Source organism: Taeniopygia guttata, chromosome 5 (assembly GCF_048771995.1).
Source record: "Taeniopygia guttata chromosome 5, bTaeGut7.mat, whole genome shotgun sequence".
Lineage (NCBI taxonomy): Eukaryota > Metazoa > Chordata > Aves > Passeriformes > Estrildidae > Taeniopygia > Taeniopygia guttata.
In genome coordinates this window covers 54,150,065-54,173,876 of record NC_133030.1, presented here as the reverse complement: position 1 = coordinate 54,173,876, position 23,812 = coordinate 54,150,065, and the positions used below count along the sequence as shown (strand labels likewise).

Genomic DNA, 23,812 nt, shown 5'->3' with positions numbered 1-23,812 from the left:
GGTGGGAATCGATGGGACAAAAAAGGAAAGAGAGGGGGGAAAAAAAAGAATCCTTCTGGCCCGTACGGGGATCGAACCCGCGACCTTGGCGTTATTAGCACCACGCTCTAACCAACTGAGCTAACCGGCCAGCTGATTTCGCAGCCGCTTCTACAATAAATAAAGATAACGCTATGGCAATTATTTTACCTTTTGCTCGAAGTGGCGAAGGCAATGGACTGGGCGAGGAGCCTCCTCGCCCCCGGGAGCGCCGGAGCCGGGCCCGCGCACACGGAAACACACGCTTAACGCCTCAGCAAAACCAAAAGCAAATCGGAAAACTCTTCCCTGCCTATAGAGTGATGCAGCACCTGGTAGGGAACAACTGTAACGCGTAATCGGGGATAACTTCGCCTCTAAGTCAATAGGCTAATACTTCTTCAAGTTTACTAAGATATGATTCAAGCTACTTTTAATTAAAATATTTGAACATTCTTAAAAATCATCTACTATTCTGTTTAACGCATTACTAGGATCTTAGTTTGCACGGCCAAAAAAATCACCTTTTCCTGGTGTTTTGATTTTTACTACATACGCCGCATAGAAAATAACTTTTCTGCTCACTTTTGGAGACTACGTTAAAGTACAGATGTCTGTTTAGCAAGAGGCAAACAGTGGGGACAGGGAGGGGATGACACAGCTCTCCAAAATGCAGGTTTTTGGAGACAGCTCGGTGAGAACACAGCCTCTTCCCGGGCCCTTCTCTCTGCCGGACTGGCGGTACGGCTGCTCTCCCCGTCCCGCAGTGGCGCGCAGGATCCGCCAGGGATCAGCCCATCACCGGGGATGAATCTGAGCCCGCCGGGGCGCTGCTCCGGCCACCGGAGGCTTGACAGCAGCCAGGGCCCGCCGCTGGATTTATGGAGCACATCTCCTGTCCCAAGGGCTCCCCTCCTTACCCCCTGACCCGCGGGCGGCTCACCCCCGCCACCCCCGGGGAGTTGGGCCGCCACCTGACACCTCGAGGCGAGGTATTTCGGGTTTTATTCTATTTTGCACAAAGCAGGGAGCTGGGTGGTATCCCACAAAAGTCTAGCACAGTGATCATCAAAACTTTACACTTGCTATAACTTTTAACAAACAAAGGCATCAGCATTCCTCGGCTACCAATTATGTAAGTTTTCTATTAATTAGTATTCAAACAACTATTTGGTAGTAGCATCTCGCTTTTCATGCTAATTAGTCCGCAGGCGCAGTTCTTTTTTTCAGATTGAGTCTGCGGTCCCTTCTGGGTAGGTGCCCAATGGGTTGCGACCTGGCACTGCCAAAATTACGCTTTCCCCAGTTACTGCTCCTTCCTCCTGACTTCAGTCCTGGTGGCTCTGGTCCAGACAGCCCATTCACCTTGGCATTGTCTTTCCTTAAAAAAAAAAAAAAAAAAAAAAAAAAAAAAAAAATATTATCCGAGAGTCCGACACCCACAACTCTCCCTCACCCGGGCGCGCACCTGGCGGGCAGGGCCGGGGCGGGGGCACGCCGTGCGCACTGCGCATGCGCCCCCGGCCGTGCCGCGCGCAGCGGGGCCGGCGCGTGCGCGGTTGCCGGGGCGACTGGAACGCAACATGGCGGCCTGAGGGCAGCGGTGCCGGCCCGGGCCCGGCCCTCGCCCGCCAGCCCCGGCACCGGCGGGACGGCGCGGGAGGCACAGTAAGAGCGTGCGAGGGAAGGCTTCCAGCCCTTTCTGAGGGGTGGTGCGGGCCCGGAGCCTCCAGGGAAGCTGACGGTCACTGGGGGCCGGGGTGTTAGGGAGTACCCGCGCTGAGGGGGCTGCAGGTGCTTCTGCAGCCCGGGGAATGCCGTTCCTGCAGCCCGCGGGCCGCTCCTGCGTCTCGCATGCCAGCGCTGGTCTCTGCGTCCCACTCCTCCGCCACAGGGAGCGAATGGGTCTTTCTCTCGGCTCCTGCGGGGCATCACCCGCCTGCAGGTCTTTGCGAGTGCTTTCTCAGGAGCTGCTAAGTTTTCCTGCTTCGGCACGCCTTGCCTTCCATTGCTTAGTATCCTTCACATCATGTCGTCTCACACCCTGCACATCTGGCGCGCCTCTGAGTGCAATAATTACGTACCATGGCCTTGAAGCTCAGCTTCTTGCTGCTTCCTTAATTTCTTTGGTTATTTTTCGCTTCCCACGTGTATCAATAAGCATTATGGCTTTTCATCACTTAAACGTCATAGTTTTTTCTTCCTCAGTATCTTGGCATCCTTGTAACAAAGTGCTTTAGATTTTTATAATACCCTCTTTTGATTACTGTAGTGCTGTCTTTTGTGTCACTTTGCATTGGATTTTTTAATTCTAAATGATTATTAATTTTCCACGCTCTCTAGTTACAATGGTTGGGTATTGTCTCTGAGTTCCGTCACTTGCCCATAATTTTTGTTTAAATTGTTCCTTATTTTCTGGGTTCTCAAGCCTCTTGCACATTAAGCTCTTATTCTATTGAATAATTCATGGCCACTTTTTGGGGTGTTGGATGAGTTCATATTGCTACAACTTGTTCTTCCCAACCTTTATTTCCCTTCCCACTGACGAGTCTAAGCTTGAATGTCTGTGTGTGTCGAAACAGAGGGGAGGGAGGGGAGAAGTTAGTTCACATCTGTTGTTGCAGATGCATGAAAGAACTCTACCCAGTGATCAGGTCTCTTTTATTCAGTGTTCTATGCAAATGTATTTGGAACACTTCCTTTATTTCTCCTTGAAGTTTTCAGTCTTACAATGCTCATAAAATTTTTAACCTTTTCTTTCAGTCTGCCTCTTTGACTACAACAAGTTCAGGTAATCTAACTGGTAGTAAGGTTTGTTTTGTAGCTGTACAAATTTTCATAGCTTGAAGTTGCTCTGACTTGGCTTTTTTTGTTCAGTGTGTGGTTGAAGTCTTTTGTTTTGGAGGGTTCTTTTTGTTGCCTTGTCACTCTCAGGATGTGATCACATCATGATCAGAATGGTGCTGAAGTGGATTTTTAAGAATCTCCAGAAATCTTGCCTTGTGAATGCAAAATTAAAGTTTGTTAGTACACCTGAAGTCTAAATTCTATTTCTTCTTATTCTATATAAATTTCTATGCTGCTGTTCTTACAATATCTGATTTTCTTTCAGCTGCTGATTAAATAACTTGTCATGTGTTCATTATCATTTTGTCCCTAGTTGAAAACCCCTCTTATTTTAATGACCTGTTTTGTTCAGAGTTTATGCATTGACTTTATTCATCAAAGAGACATTTCAAATAATGCAGTTTTCATTCCTGATTCCACCTTTTATTCAGTCAGTTGAAATTATTCAGACCTTTGCTTCGTTCTTTTCACTCTTAAAGCCTCAGTGGTTGGTTATGTGTGGGGTATTTATTTTGTCTACAGAGCTCTCTGTTGGGAAAGATTTACAATAACAAGTTTTACAGGCTTACCTGGAAAAGATTTTCAGTGCTCTAAGAATGTTCTAAAATGTGTAAAGGATTAGGTCTTTGTACAGTATTAGAATTCTGCAATTTAAAATCTAAACAACTCACGTTGTTTTGAGCTCTCTACTGTCATCTGGACTTCTCTTGTATGTGTAAAATATATTTCTAGAAGAAAATATATAAACATAACCAAATAGTATAAACATATACTATCTGATTTCTTTAAATACCTGAAGATATTTTCAGTAAATTTGTACAATAATGCTTTCCCTGCATTTCTCTGCCCAAGTACTTTGGTTCATTAACACTGTGGCTGGTATGCCATAGATATTAAGATCTCATTTACAGATCATATGACTTTGAAACATTTTTTTAATGCCAGAGAATCAATTACTTGCATTTAAGAAACAAAAAATTACAGGATGGCCATTTATTAGAATACAAGAATAAATCAGCAATCAGCTAATTTTTTTTTTGTGTCTGTCTTGTGTATATTTTGGCCCCAGGGCTGGCTCTGACATTATAAGAACATAATATAGCCAGTGTGTTTGTGACTGGTTGGAGAGTATCAGTTGCTACCAAAAAAATCCATTTACACTGAATTCTGGGAGAGTAGTATTTAAGTAGTCTGAATTTACAATCTCTATCTTCTATTCAGCAATTTAGATAGGAAGTTGAAACTTAAGGTGGGGATAGAGAACATGGTGACTTTTCCTGACAAGATGTTATTTCCTCAGTCTCAATAAATGGAGGCTGAGGGTCACCTGTAGCACAAACTGCCCACTTACCAAATTACAGCCAAAACAATGGAACTGTCCTGTGGTCTCCTCCCCGTGCTGGAGTCTGTTAGAGATTGCCTCTTTTACCCACAACTATTTTCAAATTCTGCTTGTGCTTTTAAAATAGCTCTCTATGTAAATTGTCTATATTGAGTGTATGAGATGGTGTGGTTTATTTTAAATTACTCTATTTCCAATTTTTCAAATTTAGATGGCCTAATTAGTTACTTTATGATGCAGCATGATTGATAATGATCAGAAAACAGAAGCAGCAGATGATAAAATGAGAAGAGCACCTGACAATTCTCATGTAAGTGCTGCTACTATATTGAAGAAAGAGGGTTTGCAAGGTGAAGATTTCTACTAATTAAAATATGAGGATTTTACTCATAAGGAAAGAAAACACTTTTTTGTTGTTTGGGTTTTTGTTTTGTTTTGTTTTTTTTTTACAGAAGCAAGTATGAGAGCTGGGGAGATGAAAAGAGAATAAGACGACACAAATTGATTGTTAGTTGGAAGACAGCATTAGAATGTCCCTGCCTAAGTAACTTTTCCCTCTGCAAAATTTCTTGGCAGGCTTTCTCCACTCTGAAGGCTGTGTTTATACTTGTAAATTAAACATATCTGGAAATCTGCTTGGACACAAAGAGCAGCTGGCATGAAATAGCCCTCATCTCTGCTAGTAAATTCTCTTATCTTCCAAAACAAGGCAGTAGGACAGAAACTGCTTGAGAACTGACCTTAGAAGGAGTCCTCACACCAGGCAGGGAAGGTGCCTCACAAAGTGCTGATTGTCACAGCCAAGTCCCTGCCAGGTGCTGTTGTCACAGTAACTAATAACAGGCAGCCACACTGAATTTGCTACTATCACAAAGCTTGAGACTCACAGTTATTCTGGCACCCATAAAGGGCTGAATATGATAAAAGAGGTTTTCTGCCCTGCCTCCATCAAAATGACTGGGTTTGCATCTTTCTTGAATAATAAGACCCATGTCAAAAGCAACAGCAGCATAAAGCTCACTAGAATTGGATTGTGCTCAGGTGAAATTACTGAAAAAATTATCAAGGATAGAATCTGTAGGGACTAAAAATAAAAGGAAATAGGAGGATGAGGTGGGTGAAGGGAACGAGGCACTGGGATTGGTAAGGAACAGTTAATCACAAAGCTGAAGGAGAATAAAGGAGAAAAGAAAAAAGTCAATTCTGATGGAAATTAGAAGACCTGAAAATTAATATAAATAGAACTTTTTTTGATAGCCCATATCTGCTTCATCCCTTAAAATTCTGCAGAATTAGAATTGACTGATTTTTCACATCCTTGTATTTGAAGCATTTAATTATCAAAGCCAAACATTACTTTTGGCCCAGTGCAAATCTCATATCTGAATTTAATATGGGAATAAAGCTTTAAAATCAGAAACTGCTTTGCTTAAAATAAAATATGTTAAAAAAAAACCCAAACAAAAAACAACAAACCAAACAGTACCTCCACAAAAAACCCCAGCAAATAACCCCATGTTGGAACAATGATTTCATAATACACATGCTTTTCAAGATAATTTTGTTTTCAGTACGTTGTAAATAAAGGGAGGTTTTGTTTTTGTTTTTTGGTTTTTTGGGTTTTTTTTGTGAAAGAAGCAAAGAATAAATTCAAATATGAGTTGCTAATATGCTGCAGCATAAAAAAGGTAGGAAGAGCTGTGTGGAGAGGCATCATGTCTCTGAGCAAGGAAGTGGTAGTTTATTGTCTAAGAATTACTGTCTTCTACTTTCTGGAATATATATTTCGGTAATCTGGGCAGCAAAACTTCATTTGCTGTTTTTCTTTTTATTTTCTCTCAGCTTACATGTTAACAAAATATCTCTTTTATTTGAAAGTTTTCCATTAGTCAGCATTTAACAAGTAAAGTAAGGATTGATACACAGTCTTCATAATAATTTCAAACATACTGAAACTGTGTATTTCTATTTTTAAAATACCAGCTGCTAAGATAAGGAGAGGGAATATTTTCTGATGTTCTGGAGAAAGTGAGGCTTAGGGAAGGAAAGTACTATGCAAGTAAAAACATGAAGCAACATTTTGAAAGGTATGCATAATTAATCATGGAAATTCTACAGAAAACTATGTTTAAATTCAGTGAGGGAACACAAAATTAAGACTAAGTGAAGCTTTTTAAGTACACATGAATTAAAAAGGTTTGCATGTGGTACAGAAAGGGAACTCTGCCTTCCTGTCTGGAACTGCGGGGGTTATTTCCCTGAGTATTTTAATTGATGTCACCCACTGTATTAAATGGGGCCTGGCCACTGGGTAGAGGGTGAAACTATGAATGAGGAATAAATCGTTGATTTCTGCCTTGTCAAATGCACTGAATATACTTGTGCTGCTTTTCTTTTATCTGTAAATAATAATTGGAGGAAATGTGTCAGTTCTCTTCTTGGGCAATACTTTTTTCAGCCTCTTTAAGTACTGTTGTAATGCAGGTTAAAACCAGTGCGTTTATCCTTAGTCAATATATAGTATTAGTTCTCCTTCATATTTGCATTTGTATTTACATCCAGATGTTATATGGTCACAAAACAGGTGATTTTTATCAATTAGGAAAATAGAGGAGAGGGCTGTGTGTGAGTAGACATAGACTTGACATTGTTCTCCAAGTATATAAGTTCCAACCAGTGCCTCTTGTGTTACTGATTTTATATTCTCAGTTAAATATATCAAGTTCCTAATGAAATCACTGGGAATGACTCATTTGTATATACAAAGTGAAATGGGACATTTTGCTCTTAGGTGAAGTTTCAAAATGTAACTCAGAACTTCAAGAATATCAGTTAAAAAAAAGAAAAATACCTTCAAGTAATGTGGCTTTTGATTCTCTGTTGTATTGTTAGAAATCTCTTGGTCCATTTATGCACTACCTACAATTGACAGAATTGTCCACTTTATGATTAAAACAGTTTTTAAACTATCTGCTTAACTGTATCCAAGAGCAGATGTATACAACTCAGTGGTAAAGCATGGCAGACTCTTGTCATCTTTTCATCTAAAACATTTTTTAGACCTTTAACCCTTTGATAAATTGACTGACAAATTCTTTGATGGAGTGAACTCTTTTAACAACAGATAATAACATTATTTTAAACAGAACCTGCCCATACAAGGTATTCCTCTTCATTTCAAAGTGGAAAATATTGTTTTGGTGTTTAGCTGTACATCTGACGGGGAAAAGACGTATGTCCTGCCCTGATCCATTCAATAGTGTGCAAAGCTCTTTGTTTCCTGCTTCCTCCCCAGAGTTTCTGTAGCATGGGTTTTTTGTTTATTAAAGCCTAGGAGGGCAATGAAATAATATACACAATAATTGAATAGTGTCTGTTTTTCATGTAAGAGGTTTCCATCAAAACTTAATTTTAAACGTAAAATTTGGCAATGCATCCCACTGAGCAATGTTTGGAATGCATGCTACAGCAGCACAGAGTAAACAGTATCACCCATACTCTTATGCAACACAAAATTCCTGCTGGGAGCTCCTTGGCATGGTAACTGGTGTCTGGGGCACAACACATTACTACTTTTCTTCTTGGGGTAAGCCCAGCTACTCCAAGCTGCAAGAAGGAATAAAGCCATTTACTAATTACTGATCTGCTCAATAAAGAAACAGGAAGCAAACAAACTGCATTTGAAAGTTCAGTGACAGACTAAAGTTCTGACACCCTCATGGCAGGGGAAGAAGTCAACTGTAATCTAGTCCCTGGCTGCAAGTCAGTCATCTTCTTTTCTGTTTAATTCAACTTTAGTATAGAACAATTGAATAATCTGAGATAAATGCAAGCACTAAGGAGGCTGACTCCACATCCTGCTATCTTTATGTTTAAATAAAGTTGTTTTGTATGCATGATGCATTGATTTCTTTCTTCTTTATTCCTGCATTTGAACAATGTCCAGTAACTTTTGGGTCTGGAGACAACCTGTAAATTCTTAAGCATCTTTTTGAGTTTGAAACACATTTCTCAAAATCTGAAGTCTACATATCTGTTGAGAAAGTCTGATGTAGCTCTTGTTATCTGTGGCTCTTTTCCAACAGACCAAAATATTTCAACATCAGTATTAAAATGAAAAAATAAATATATGTTAGGCATAGTTAAATTTAATTTCATCACATGTAAGATTTGCTGGTGATTTCAACTCATGTCCCATATCCAGGTGGCGCTTTAACTGTACACCATGGCTCAGTACTCTGGTTAGGCACACTCAGAGCTGATCTGCTGAAATAGCCTCTGGTACTTGAGGATCTTGGCTTGACTTATCAGTTTGAACTAGGGATCAAAGTGAACTATTTGGCAGTATCATTTCACAGGCAACTTTACAGACACCCCTGTGCAAGTAGTTGAAGCTTAGCTCTCAGAATTAGGCAGCAGCTGAGCGATGCTTTTGGAAAGAGGTGTCAGTGATAAAGTTGGGTTCCTTGCCTCATTAAGCACTTCAGTGTCTTCTGGGGACATGTTCTGTCTCCCAGAGTGATCACGTTTTATGACAGCATTTACTCCATTACTGCATGGTACATTTCATCACTGTGCAACAGCAGACATATCCTTCATTATTTAAATACTTGACACAAAACTTGTTGACGGCTCTGAAATATTTTTTCTTGCCCTTCAGGCTGTCTTATTTCTCTGTTCAAGGCTGTACAAGTACTACACTGTTATTGCCAGACCCGCTTTCTACAAATACATGGGAAGGCACTAATTGTGTCAGCAGCTTGGCTTTCTGGAACTCTCAGCCTCAGCTGCTGTGCTGTTAACTAAGTGTAATCCATCTGGCCAGCCAGCTTGCTGAGCTCCTGCAAGCTGAACTGCAGATTGTACCCTCAACCTTTTCCTGGCTGGCTTAATACAACATTGCAGGGGAGATGGACTGTAATGCAATTATCTTACAAGAAAAACTGAAGACCTAAACATGTCTGCCTCTGCAGGGCAGTGAAATGGAAAATAAAGTGTCAGATGTATTACATCATGATTGTACTTTAAATTGCTGTTGTCAGCAAAATAGTGATTCCAGCCAGATACTCATTGCCATGCAGCAGAACACTGCTGGAGTTCTAAGCAGAAAGAATTTTCACATATAGTGTAATGGCTTCCCTCTCTTTTATTCTAAAGTTGTATCAGTTAATTTACTGGAAATTTCTTGATACTGAACAGGGTGATGTGCCCAGAAAGCATGCCTTCAAAAAGCTTCCTGGAATAAATGAGCTGACCTCTGCAGTGGGTGCTTTGGATAGCATAAACTAAAACTATGATGCCTCAGATGTAAGTTAAAAAACTTCCATGAGACAGTATCAATTAAAAATGAACATGTCCATTTTAATACTGATTCAACTACATACTTTTTTTCTACACTGTGTACAAATCAATATGCAAGTTCTATTTCTAGCTTAAACTCTCTTATTTGTTTATGCAGTGATGAAAACGCTGGCTCCCTTTCACTGGTATCTGAATTTATGGCCATGACTATTTATGAGCTGATAAAAGGTATGTAGCATATGCTTAAGAAACATAAACTCTCCTTGTGTAGATCACAAAGTGAAGTTAATTATTTTTCATTTGGTTGTTCACTGTGACAGATTATAGAACTCATAGAGAATCTTGTGCTGTACTCCTTTACCCTTGATTTTTTGCCAAGGGAATATACCCAATTGTTTAAGGCATGGCTACATGCAGTCAATAGCCATCTATTCTATAGTCAAACAACCTTGACTGCAAAACACAAAATAATTAATTTCTGTTACAAAACAATAAAATTTAAACAGAATATTTGTTAGGTCAAGGCTACTCTGAGGTATTAAGAAAATTATTCCCATTTATTTCAAAACTATTGAATCAACAAATAAAGATTTACAGTTTTTATACCTTGTAAAAAAGCCTTTCAATAAGTTTTCTTTATAAAATAACATTGTTCCCTCATACCTTCTATATTTAAAAATTCTGGAGCTGTTTGTCAAAGCAGGTCAGAGACCATAAAGCTTAAGGAAGAGTTCCTCCAAAAAAATTAGAACAAAAGCTGATTTAAAACCAGTTCTTACATAAACAGTAAAGGAATTGGATACAGCAAATGAAGGGGCTTACAATTCATTAGTAAAAAATGATTTTTTAAAATGAATAATTAAGAATTTGTAATGTCTTAACAATTGGGAGTTCAGTTTAAATAACTGAACATGCAAGTGTCATTCAGTGTAATACAATAAAGACTCCTGAACGTGACATTGGTGACACTGACTATTCAGATCTCTCACAAAACGAGTAACTCTGTTTCTGACCTAGATAAGAATGTGAGATTAAAATTGAGTTATTTGCTGATTGCTGAAGAAGATATTTGTGTGTACTAGTTTTAATAAGACATTTTGAGTTGCCTATATTTAGCATGGCATTCAGATGGAAATGAGAATCATCATTTCAGTATGTTCTGATTTTTTTTACTATTTAAAAATACAAGTTCTTTCAAAGTTTTCCAGAAGATGATGATTGTTTTCACACCACTTAGTTGTAGTAACCTCCTTTTCTATAACATGGTGAAGCAGTTCAAAACAAAATCTGTTTTCAATAGTAATCTGAAATGCTGCAGTTAGGGATTATCTGAACATTCATCTGGGTTTACCTAACTTCTATAAATTGCTGATTCTTCTTTATGGTCTGAATTTTGAGTGTGGACTGTGTTTACAATGATACAGTGCCTTATTTTTAATGTTGTATAAGGTGGTGACACATGGAGTGGAGCTTGTCAAATCATAGAATATAATAGAAAAGTGAACTGAAGTGGACTGAAAATGAATTTTTAATTTGACAAGAAGTATGGAGACACTTCTGTAATTAGGAGGACAGTTCACTGTAATGCTACTAGTGTGGAAAGCTGATAGTTTTGTGTTTTTTCCTTAAAAGAACAAGACATCCATGTTACTCCAATCAAGCTTGTCTTTACACAAAGTCATAATTGTCTTACTGTTAATTTATAGCAGAAGCATTTAATAACTGAAAAAGAGTCTTGCCCTTTATTTAATCAACAGCAGTTTGGTAATTTAAAGCAATGAAAAAAGTGGCAGAGAGAGTTGTGGAGGATCTCTCAAGAGGAATGATAGAAGCCTCAAGTGCCACTGCCTTAGGATTCACTGCACCATTACCGCCAAATAAGGTTTCTCCAGTGATAAATCTGGAAGTAGAAGAGCATCTGCTCCAGATTTTTCTAGTGACATGTAATGAAAAAGCAATTGAGCATGACTTCTTTCTACGAAGGCCCAATTCCTTAAATACAAATCATAATCTAAATTGATTTGAATAGCTGCATTTTATAATATATTTTCCACTATAAATGACAAAAGTCCTGATGTTGAAAGCACCGTTTATCTCTATGGGGGCACTACTACTACAATTCCCAATGTAAATGGTGCTCTTTTCCAAGTGCTTTGTGATCTAATCCTGCTCAGGGGATTATGTGGCTGCCTGGAGGAGCACTGTAATCAGTTGGGAACACAAGTCCTGCTGGCTCTGGGGCTCTGGCCTCAATGAGTTACTGTCCTGACAGTCTCCCTCCTCCTCCCAGCCAATTACTCATACTGCTGTCATCGCACAGATCAGTACCTGCTTTGTTTTTCAAAAATGTGATCATTTCTGCCTCCGTTGATGGCCTTGCAGCATTACATAAAGGCATTACAGCAAGATTAAAAGGCCTTTGGAGCCTATAAAAGAAAAAAGCTGAGCAGTTACTGAATGGCTCTGAAAAATAGATACATTTTATAACTGTAATTATTGCCTAACAGCAACAGCAAGCTAAACAACACAGGTTAGCCTTGAATTTGCAATTCAGATGTGAATCACAGTCTTTTAACCATTGTGGTAACTTGAGGTGATTGATACAAATCTTCAACCTGAAGGACAATTGCTTTGAGTAGAGAGGAAATGAGATATTTAGAAGTGAAATACTGCAGTTCTGCTAGAACTTGGGGAAATAGAAATACTGAAATAGAAATACTGCAAGTAATACATGCAGTAAAAACTAAGGCATCTTACAGAGTATTTAATTGACAATTATTACTTGAGCTATTCTGGTGCATACTGAAATACAAATTATGTCAGAAGTTGAGTGGAAAATGAATTACAAAGCTAGCTATAAATGACGGAAGTAGTATAATTGAAAAAGGTGATATCAATGCACCTCTGGAAGCTGAAGACTACGATATTTGTATTCTATTTGTTCTTCACTAAAAAGGACTCGCACAACTTGAAGTTCTATTCTAGGAAGGAGAAAGCCATTGCCTGAAAAAAAAAAAAATCAGGAACAACATGTACCAGATATGCAAATCTGTAGATTGTGTACATAGGTAAAAGACCTGGTTCAAAAACAGCCTTACAGCAAATGTAGTATACATTTATTTCAGGGTCTTCTCTAGGCAGAAACAGAATTGTCTGGGGCAGCTGCTGACTGCTGCAGGGAGAGAAAAGGCCATGGCCCAGATAAATCTTTGCCTGCAGCAGAGCCCTGGGAGGCAGCAGGCAGCCAGAGCTGCTGCCAGCACCCCAAAAGAGCTCTATCCCTGCTGCAGGAAGCCCTCCTGGGAGGGGATGGCCCTTGCAATCCTCTGGTAGCCCTGGTGAGAGCAGAAGCAGAAGGCCTGGCCTCTCCTTCCTGGACTTGCCCATTCCCCATTCCCATATCTGCAGCTGTTGTCTCACCATGATGGCAAAATTTAATTTTTTACTGTTATTTTGATAAGTTTGAAAAAAGTGCTGGTTTCTTTAAGTTGGTTTTTATTTAAACAAATAACTGGAAGCACTGATAATGTTTATCTTTTTACTGTATTCTTCTCTCTCCTGTGTTTGTATTAGTACAGAAATGGGATATTTCAGAGCAACAAGAAAACATAATAATAAAGGTAATTAATTTTATGTGAGGATATTTAACTAAAAGTGAAGTGTATAAGTATTTTTCTCTTTACCCTGAGGTGGTGATATTTATTCATGAATAAAAGGACAGTTTTTTAAGAAATATGTAGACAGTTACTCTATTCCTAGTCTAGTGGAATGAACAAACAATTTTGTTACTGGCTAAAAACTGAAATGACTGAGATGCATTACACCCTGTATGTGTTCCCTCCAAGCTAAAAACCTGTTCTTTATCCTCTATTAATACGTACTTTTCGTTTCTGTGTTAATCTAGGCACAGGAAATAGGGTTCCATTTTGCAGCTCTTTCTTTCTATATTCAATGCCTACATTTAGTGGAAGTTGCACGAACAAAAGAGAGCAGAAGATGGTGGCTTTCAGAAGATTTAATTGTAATCATCTCTCTTGACAGTTTCATAAAGTTATTTTGCTAATGTCTGAAAAGCAAGTATTTCTAAATTCAATTTATGAAATTTTATTTTCTGAAGATAAATTTTTGAGTCATTGAAGTGTACAGGAGAAGCCAAAGCCACCTGTTTTATCACTGCTAAAGAGAAGAACGCTAATAACTTAATTAGAAGTCCTATTTATCAGCCTTTCCTTCTGTTATAGTCCCTATGCTCTTAGACCTTTCTTTTTGATGTACAGAACAGTATTTGCATTACATACTGTGGACACAGATATCTTCAAGCCTGGACCTACTTAGTATTTTAATGCAGCTTTACTGCTGTGATTCTACCCCTGGATTTTGGAAAATTTCTTCTTAAAGTAATCCGTGATTTCTTCTACAATTACTATTTTACAGTCATTGCTTGAATATTTTACTGTTTGCAATTCGTGGAAATGCTTTATTTTTGCAGCAGAACACCCTGAAGTTAAGAGATTTTGGACCTTGTAGGAGTATCTATTCTCAGCAGGCACACAGTACCTCCCCACGCTGCTACTGAGCACCTGAATGTTTGCTAACAAATGGGCTCTATAGTTACAAAATTGGCATGTGGAGTCCTGGCTGTGTTTTCTATGAAATCACAAGGTACTGTGTTCAGTAGAGGGTTTTGCTTATCATTAATCAAGATAATCAAAGGTAAATAACTCAGATTAGGAGCATGTGGTTTGAATACTATGATCTTCGTTTCCATGGATTTGTAGAAGCTTCTGTGCTTAGGCTGCAGGGTTCATGAGGCAGTAATCCCATCTGGTCTGGCATTCTCTTCACCCTGTGGCAGGTTAGTAATAAAGCAGTTCAGAACACAGTACAAACAAAAGTGATTTACAAAGAAACATTTTGGAACATTTTTCCCCAATGGCTTTGTATTTAGTAAAAAAGTATTTTCTCTGTTTGATCTCTGTGTAAAGTATGGCTCATTTCCTCCCATGAGCATCACAAACTATCCTCAGTCTTGTTAATACACTTAATGGTAAAGTGTTTCCCACTTTTTTTGGACTTACTAGTTCTTTCTGCAAAAACAGAAGAGATTAAAGAATCCACTCCCTCTGATTTATGAATTTGATTTACAGTGTAGTGTAAGACCCCTGTGCTCTTAAGATCTTGTGTGCTGATATATTTTGAAATCAGGTTCTGATGAAGGAAGAGTTCAGGAAAAAACAAATTAAAGTCTTTTAAGATTTTTGGTGATGATAAAACTATAACTCAAAAAATTTGTCACTGGTCTTGAAGAAAAAAGGAAAAATACCCACCATGAGTATTTCTCCAATATCTTTGTGCCCTAGCAACAGCAGCAGTTCTTTATTCTCCTCCCACACTGCTGTCTCTGATATGCAACCAGGACTGATAACATTTGCTTTGCTTCTTTCCTCCTCCACATGGCAAGTGCAGCTGCTGCCATCACCATCACATTAAATGACAACCATTATGCTTTGCCTGCTAACTTGTAGAAACATTTCTACTTCTCCAGCCAGAAAACTGTTAAAAGAAAAATCCCAAATGTGGTAGTACTCTTGCAAAGTAAATTGGGACCGAAAGCTTTAAGAATGTCTCATTTTTTCATTTCGGCTTGAATCAGTAGGGCTTTGTAGCTTTGTAAGGAAATTACATGCTGCAAACTTAAGTTTTCTTAGGGGAAAAACCCTAAAAACCTTAAAGACATTTCAGTTTAATGTAAAAAATTTCACTTTTTGCAACCATAGAACGTTTTCAGAGATTTACAGGTGTGTTCAGCGAGAAAGGAGGGATGTTTATTGGAAATTAATTAATGAAAAGAGATGCAATCTTGCCAAACTAAAGGCAATTACGGACAGGTTTGTTTCTTTTTCAGTGCCTCCTGCAGTTGTTGCTGTTGAATGGTTGCATAAGCCTTTATGCTTTATAGCACATTGTGTAAGAACTTTTAGTCTTTTATTCAGCCATGCTGATCTTTCAAATCTTGTTTCCCTTTCTGTTCCCTATAAATCATAATTCCTGGATCACACTTTTCAGTGGCTTGCACAGTTGCTCTTGAATTTGTTACAGTTTTACATTTGACAACAGCACATTTTTTATTTCACACAGAAGCTAGTCCCAGCTGCGTGTCTTGATGCAGCTGCACAATGTGAATCAGATCTTTTTTCTCCTTCCTTTAAGCTTTATGAAGACACCCAGAGCAGTGTGCAGCCAGCTGTTTGATTGAATTTGCAAACAGTTAAAAAGAAGTTTCTCATGTCTACAAAGGGACTGCATGTTTTGCTTTCAAGAGTCATGTGGTGCTACTGAAGTGTTACTTAAATTATAAGCCCAAGGAAAAAAGCAACAAGTGCAGGAAGTAAATGTTACTGGACCCAACTAAAGTCAGATTGCTCTAATATGATAACAATGTTTTCAAGGACTCTGTGCAAGTTTTATATTAACTGAAGATCAAGGTCAGGAATGCAGTTCAAATTACCATCTTTCCACTGTTCCTGCTTGCAAAGAACCTGAGTGTTAGGAATGGAGTGTTATAAACACATTTCTATGAGCGTACACAGCAAGAGGGGCTGCTTGATTCTGCTGTCTTAAAATGAGGAGACTACGCTGTCTTCTAGGATCTGCCACTTTACTAAAAGCAAACACAATTCCAGATCCATTGCCCTTCACCACAAGGAATGATCTCTTTACATATTTTTCCCCAAACCAGCAGGAGAGGGCAGCTACAGATTTCTGTTTAATAACCCAAATTACTCCTTCAATGCAAACCAGCAGCTGTGTTCCTCTGCTGCTCATGTTATCCTCCAGTTGCTGATAGGTATTAAACTGTCCACAAATGAATAATTCTAACATGTTATCTTCCTCACAAAAAAGGGGTTTTTTAATCAAAAGTGACAGCTCAACTGTATCTTCTCTAGTGCTAATACCATCTCTTACCTTGCAGTTTCCAGCCTCTTTTTCTTGGATATAATGAGCTGGACCACATCTCAAAAATCCATGAAGTGATAGGCACTCCTGGTAACAAACCTCCAAAATTTCAAGCAGTAAGTATGCACTCCCATAGTTACTAATCTCACTATTTCAATATCCACAATAGAGCTGTACAGCTGTGTGCAATTTCTGCTCAGGGAACTACCACAAAAACCTAAATCTGTGCTGACACAAGAGCAGTGTCTTCTCTCCCTATCCAGAGACATTCACCCATTCATGAACCTTACAGGCAGAGCAGAGGAAATCTGAGCCTATCTTGATCTTAGTTGGCCTTTTATTTCCATAGTATCTTTAAGGCCAGTGACATAAACTTTTATGAAAGAAGAAGTTTTTTTTTTCAAGTACTACTTACTCTTCCCTAATAAATGATTACCTAAATCAGGTAGATTCTTTCAGTAAATTGTAATCTTCTCTGAATATGCATGATTAAATGTTTTTCTCAGCTTGCTTAACACAGGTCAAGAATTTTGAGTTTTGAATCCTCCCTTTAAAGAAAGGAAAAGGAAAGTCTTCTCTTGTGCACAAATTAAAGGTTTCTATTTCCTGTGTGCAATGATAAAATATGACCCCAATGAGAGAACTGCTGCCCATCAAACCTTACAGCACCTTTATTTTCAAGAACTCTGGCAAGTGACTTCAAATCACTTCAGTTTTGAAGACTAAAGTCAAAAGGTGAGGGGCGCATTGTGTCCATGTTTCAAGTGGTGTGAAATTAGTTTCCAGTGCTAGTCCTTGTCTTGTCAACCATGAACATAATTCAGTCAATGGAATTCTTTGCATTGAGTCCAAACCTTACCTAAAACACTACTGATGCTTGTCTCTATTCTTTTTGCCCCCACCTCTTTAATACAGCCAATACATGAGCTTTAACCATGCACAAAAAATTAAGAGTAGTAGGAAATATGCTGGGGCAAGTACCTCAGTATTTGCAGCAAATTTCAAAGGGAAGTCCATGACAGGTTGTATTTAAGTGGAAGAGCTGTCAGCCCATTTAGAGAAAGTAATTTGTAGCACTGAGCTTGTTAGCTAGAAACAAATGTTTTACTTAAGCTGATTACTTGGGTTTATTCTGTCTGCCTAAACACAGATCTTTATTTGGTCTGATGCAGTTCCCCCTCCCCCCAAATCCCTGACATAGACGAGTTAGAATTTAGAAGCTCTGATACCTTATAATCCCCTCAGTAGACTCTTGTTAGAGTTGCTGTTACTTACAGGGTCAGCTCCACCTTTATTTTTAAATATCATCATCCTGTTTTTGATGTCTGCTTTGAGTTAAAAAGTTTTCCAGAAGAAGTGTGGCAGAGACAGGAATTATGCTTTTGCCTTTTCAGGGCTTCAGTGTGCATTTTGAGCAAATAAAAATATTTTTTAAAAAAACTTAATTATCATGTATATAGACGAAATATGGAGAATTCTAAATGCATATTTGACATAAAATAATAAATAATTAAAATATGATTAAAAATCTGGCAAACTAAAACTTTGTTTATATATCAGCTATGTGAAAAAATACTCTGTATTCGCTGTATCAACAAGGTGAGGTGGAAGTTAGTACCACATGGAAAACTTTCAAACACAGGTTTTTCTCAAAAAAACCCTCAAAAACCTCCACAAACTAGCAAAGAACAACTATAAATTATTTTATGCTGTACGTTCAGCTTTGACAGCATGAACTCTCCTTCTACAGGAGAAGCCACTCTTTCAATGAATTTAGTTCTGGGATTCGTCAGTGTAGGTTTTCTAAGTTGCTTTAGAAAAGATTTCAAGAAACATCAAGTAAGGCAAGTAATTTTTAAAAAGGAATGAGGTGAAGTTGTAATTGGATGAGGGTTTTTTAATTTCTGATTATTTGGGGTTTCTCTTCTAACTGTATTCCTTAAAATGTTGTCAGAAAGAAATCGGATCTTATTTGTTTATTTAAAAAGCATTCTCTCAGGAAAGTCTAGGAAAAAAACCAAATCAACAACATGGGCCTCTGCTGCGAGAATTACCAAAATTACATTTTTCTGGAGTAGCCAAATTGATTTGCTTTCCTACTCCTACATTGCATTCAGTTTTCTGGAAACCTGAGGAAGGTGGTGGAACCCCTGTGTTCCAGTCTGTCAGAATTACTGCATCAAATATTGAGGTGTAGACTCTCACTTGCCCACTGAAGCACATTTGAAACTTCTGTTGTTTCTTCAACAGTCTGAGAAACAGAAGGCACTTCAGTCTTCTCTGAAACATTTCCATTTGCCTGCTATACAAGGAATAGGAGTGAGGAAAAGCCTGGCTATGCAGTGAGAGAGACCCAGTCATGCTTCTGTTGTTGGAGATCTAACAAGAACAGTAGTGCCTGATTTTGTCTTGCTCTGACAATTTCCAGGAAAACCCCACAAGGTTTGAGGGCTGGTTTCCTACCATTTTGATATTATGTTCCTGAAGGGGGTCAATATTTAATAAAAGCATTGTTCTGGCAGAGCGCAGAGAGTGTTCTGCATTGAACTTCCTAAGTACTTGTTCCTTTTAGAACCTGGTGGAGGAGGAGGTTGGTTAAAAATAACATGAAAGGATTCTTTGAGCTCAAGTATTAGGAATGGAATGTTATCTACAGAATTTAAGTTTTCAAACTGTATAACAAATGACAGCTAACTGCTGTATTTTTTTTTTAGATTCAAGGGTTTGGGTTTTTTTCAGTTAGCTCTGGAAATTATTCACCCCCTGTATTCAGTAACTTCCACCTCAGGTTTTACTGAGAATGTGCAAATTGTTCAATCATAAGAGATACTTGATTTTAATGCAGTTTCCCTAACTGCTGACTATTTTTATGTAACTATAATCTAATTCAAAGCTAAACCAACTTTTTAGCTGATTGAAAAGTAAGAAGACTTAGTCATAGTTTGCTTCAAGCCATGGATCTTAACATTAATCAAAAGTCTTAACAGGGCCTGATATTGCAGCCAGTTGCTTAAAAGAGCAGTAAAAGCACATAACTGGTCACACTTCAGAAATTTGGCACACAGATCACCGGCAACAATTTAACAGAATATTTCCTATTATTAAATAAAGAGTTAAAAGGCAACATCCTTATCTTACTAGGAAAGAATCTTTATTCCAAACTGCTATAATTGATTTTAAAATTCCTGAGATCTAAAAGCTTGCATTAAATAATTTGCAATGCTTACATTTGGTGATGTGTTAGAGAACATTTGGATATTTAGAAAACGAAAGTCTGTGCAAGTCATACTTGGCTGGGGGTTAAAAATCTTCTGCCTACCAAGTGTGTATGCAAGACAGGTTTGGCAAATAACTTTTTTGGAGGTTTTAATTAGTTTAAATTATACACTTCATGGGAAGTGATCATTTTTTTCCACAACCAAACATTGAGCTCTGGTGCTGCTGTTCAAAAGCCCAGCCATGAGCAGGAGGCAAAGGGCATTTAGTGTGAGAGGTACTGCTGCAGGGAGACACCATGGAAAATGGGGCACTGGGGAGAAGTACATCACATCCAAGTCACTTAGTCAACCCTTAGGCATCAATTTGAGATTTTTGCTCTAGATCCAGACTAAACAGTTATTCTAACCAATTAAGATACACAATGCAGTAAAATACAGGTTAACATAAAGATCCTATAAGAGAAAAATGAAGCCTGTTATGTTCACAGTTCTCCTTCTGAGACTCCACAGGGCTGTGTATTTGTGAAAACAATTATTCTTCTCACTCATTTGAGCTCTTCCAGTAAGCAGGCTTTTTGCTGTGGTTTGTTAATTGGTTGATTGTTTTTGTAAGAAGAGGCATCTCAACACTTGTAGGGTTCTGTTGTGACTGGATTAGAGCCTAATCCTTGTTCAGGTTAACTATGGACAACTTTGAGCATGCCCAAATTCCACACTGTAGCTTTTCTGTGTGGAGAAGCTCATGAGACACAAGTTCTCTATGAGTCTTTTTGACATCTACTGCTTAAAAGCACTTGTCTAACTTACGTTTGTCTTCATGTTTAGAAGATGGTATTATCACATACTATACTGAGGATCAATGTGACATTTGTAAGGAGATTCTTGAAAATGTGAAAATAGTCACAGGGTAAATGTGGTGCAGACTGTGGGAGTATTTGATATTGATTCAAATTTGACTATCCAAGTTAAATATCATGCACCTGCATCATGTACCATTGCTCAATTTATGTCATTTCTTCATAGCAAACTTTCAGAATCTCAGTAGCAAGAATGGAAACATATCCCAGCCTTGGCAAGAATTTGTATAGAATAAGACTAAAGCACTTGAACAAGGCTCTGCAGGGAAACCTCTACTGCTTCTACTTGCACTAGGCGTGCCAAAGGAAGAGCAGATTTCTCTTACTAGGACTGAAAATTATGTGAGCAGTGTTTTAGTGGAGAAGTGCTTTACACCAGTAGAGTAAGAACACTGTAACAAAGGGAAACAGCAGAACACAACAGTACAGCTAACTGCTCCTTTTCATTTTACTGAAACTCCTACTGCATGGATGCTGCTTTCCGCCAGCTCCAAGCAAAAAGTGTTCTCCTGAACACAGTATCTCAAAGTGCAGTGAAGATATGTAACCACAGTGACTGGCTGAGGTTTCCTGCTCTGTTTCACTGAATCATCTCCCCACGTCTGTATGCTTTCATGTTAGCAGCTCATACTGATAGAACAGAGAAAGTCAACAATTAAGGCAATACAGTATTTGTCTGAAGACTTACCATAGGGATTCTTTACAGACAGACATATATGTGAAAGGTATGATGCTGCACTTAGAAAATGAAATTAAGGACCGCAGGTCTATAGGCAGGCAACACAATGCAACAGTAACTTCGAAGTTCTTACCTTTGGAACACTGAGCAACAGGTGCCATGAGCTTATCCAGTGTTTTTTCTAGAGAGGAAGATGGTGAGTTGCTTAGTCTGATATATTTGGAATTCAGCATAATGAGTGGCACTCAAATTGATGGTTTAAAAATAGGTAACTAACTGGATCCAAGGGATCTTATGCTCCACTGTTGTTAATTTCTTATATAAAAAAGGGGACAAATCCTACTACCCACATTTGATGGATTGTTCTGACTCAGATCTCCCTTACCTAGCACTATACAGAGGTCAAAGCTCAGATTATCAAAACTATATTCCTGATGGAGATATATTTATTCTGTTTGTTGCTTCTTATAATCAGTTTTTGGCAGCCTCAAATCACAGATGCTGAAGTTTAAGTATTTTAACTAAAAAACATAAAATTCCATCAAACTGTGCTTGCACATGGTACTTTTCTGATTCCAAAAGTGTTATTGCCACTGTTTGCTTCCTAATTAATATATCAGGTAGGTGATTATTCATACACCAGGAAAAAGATGAAGTCAGAATTTTTGTAAGTTTTAACCTGGAAAGAAAGGGCTACCAGGGTAACATCTTGTGTATTATCACGTTCTGTGTATCTGGGGCTGTCAGACTGTTATAATGAGAATAGCAATTTCATGTTTCATTTTTGCTATAAAATTGAAAACCTGAAGCGAAGAGCCACATTGGAATTTTTCTTCATTTTTTTTACCCTTTCAGGTGGATCTTACTCAGTTTGGCACATACAATACTTCAAGGATATTGATTTCCTAACAAGTTCTTTGCTGTTAAACCTCTGGAGACAACTTACACTTCTCTGGCTGTTGGATGAATAGGCAAACTTGTGTTTCCCATCTGCTTTATAGTTAAAATACACCCAAACTTTAAACTACAAACTGGCAAGGATGGTTCCCACCCTCATTCTTCCAGCTAAAATTCCATACTGAGATTATGTGTTCCGCTCACTTTTAATTTTATTTTTTTAATGTAGTAGGAAAAATATTTTATTAAAAGTTGCATCTACAGTAGAGTTCGTAAGTTCCTTCCAGGTAAGTTATTAGTACCCTGTTTCTTACTAAAATAATTTTTTTTCCATATAGAACAGAGTGTGGTATGGACAATTTAAGCTTCTAGGTGATTGCCCTAATAGTAAAGAAGGGGCTGAAAAAGGAAAACCCACACACATTCCTTGTGTGCTGCTGGACTACAATTTGTGGCGGGGACATACCCTGCCAACATGGATGTGAGTAGCTGCTGTTGTTCCCCTGATGCTGGATATTGCAATTCTTCCCCTACTGGTTTGTATTTTTCCAGCTGAAGCAAAAAAAGTCTTTTAAAAAGTTACTGCATATTTTTTCAGCTATGTTATTTTGACTCAGACCATATGAAGCACTTATATAGAAGTCGTCTACGGGGAGATAACTACACGAGTTTTCAGTGATGAGGTTTATCTGTATTTTAACAGTTAAACCCACTATGTTAATAAAACAAAACTTCTGAAAAATAATCCTGCTCAGTTTCAGTATTTTCCCTATTCCTCCTATTTTAGAAGAAGACAGATAAGAATTGTAAAGCACAGCTACATCTTGAATAAAGTAGGGAACTAATTCCCAGCTTATAAACTGATCTGGCACTCTACACACTGGCTGCATTGCAAGGATAAGACTTAGTTATAAGCTACTGCAGTTGCTTCTCCCCAAATGTTCATTCATTTCCTGAAAACAAATCACTTCTCATGCCAAAAAATGTCTTAAGTTTACTTGTAATTAAAAAAATTCTACCCAGCTTTATTGTTGGAGAGCGGGAAGGGCATTAACTTGTGCCCACAGATACAGTGTGTTTCTTGAGGCAAGTTCATGGTTCTGGGCAAGCAGCCTGTGTTCTACTCTGCCTGCAGGATTCTACAAATCCCAGTTAGGAATGTTGCTGCATAAGAAAAAGGGAAGCATATGATGGACACTTCTAGCTTCTGTCATTATGGGGCTGGACATAGAGGATTAGTCTTTGCAAGAACTACTGAAAACAATTTAAGTGGTGTGTTGACTGATTAAAAATGACAAGTGTTTAGACAAGCAACATTAACCTCTGCAAATCCATGGATATCCCCATCACACTTATCAGTTTAAGATCATTTAATTATAAATGAGATGCCTGATGTAAGACAGAGGAGTCTCAGAAATGCTGCTCCAATGTGTTAACCCAGTTTCTGACTGACAAGTCAGGAAGTGTGTACAGCTACTGTTGTGGGATCTTCCCAACTCCAAATGCACGGGACTACACGATAACAAAATCCTTACCCCATGAAGGTGCCTGTCTGTGAAATTGCTGCTGTATGATGTATTTGAACTGCAGGATGTGTTTGGAGATATACCATTTAGAACAAGAACAAAACAGTTGTATTTCACTTTCTAATTGAAATTCATTTCTATTAAATACGAAGCAATGTTCTAAGTAAGAT

General features: G+C 38.3%; 3 protein-coding genes and 1 non-coding gene across 4 annotated transcripts; 2 read left to right on the top strand and 2 right to left on the bottom strand.

The window, feature by feature from the left end:
- Positions 1–56: 56 nt before the first annotated feature.
- Positions 57–130, bottom strand: TRNAI-AAU (transfer RNA isoleucine (anticodon AAU)). The gene has a single exon. It is a non-coding gene; the product is annotated as a tRNA-Ile (tRNA).
- Positions 131–899: 769 nt separating this feature from the next.
- On the top strand, positions 900–23,809 carry LOC105759344 (uncharacterized). Its single transcript, XM_072930656.1, has 6 exons — positions 900–1,010; positions 1,448–1,686; positions 9,666–9,736; positions 13,082–13,128; positions 22,455–22,597; positions 23,252–23,809. The coding sequence occupies exons 1-6, from the start codon at positions 900–902 to the stop codon at positions 23,286–23,288; spliced, it is 648 nt and encodes a 215-aa protein (XP_072786757.1). The 3' UTR covers positions 23,289–23,809.
- On the bottom strand, positions 1,006–3,075 carry LOC140684343 (uncharacterized). Its single transcript, XM_072930439.1, has 2 exons — positions 1,487–3,075; positions 1,006–1,399 (listed from the first exon to the last, which is right to left on the bottom strand). Exons 1-2 carry the CDS (start codon positions 1,948–1,950, stop codon positions 1,219–1,221), a joined length of 645 nt encoding a protein of 214 aa, XP_072786540.1. The 5' UTR covers positions 1,951–3,075; the 3' UTR covers positions 1,006–1,218.
- Positions 13,923–22,215, top strand: MOK (MOK protein kinase; the record flags this gene model as incomplete). Its single annotated transcript, XM_072929372.1, is given in 4 exon segments — positions 13,923–14,170; positions 16,482–16,585; positions 17,001–17,200; positions 22,075–22,215. Coding segments are annotated over 3 exon segments (543 nt in total), but the record flags the coding sequence as incomplete, so codon positions are not given.
- Positions 23,810–23,812: the final 3 nt, after the last annotated feature.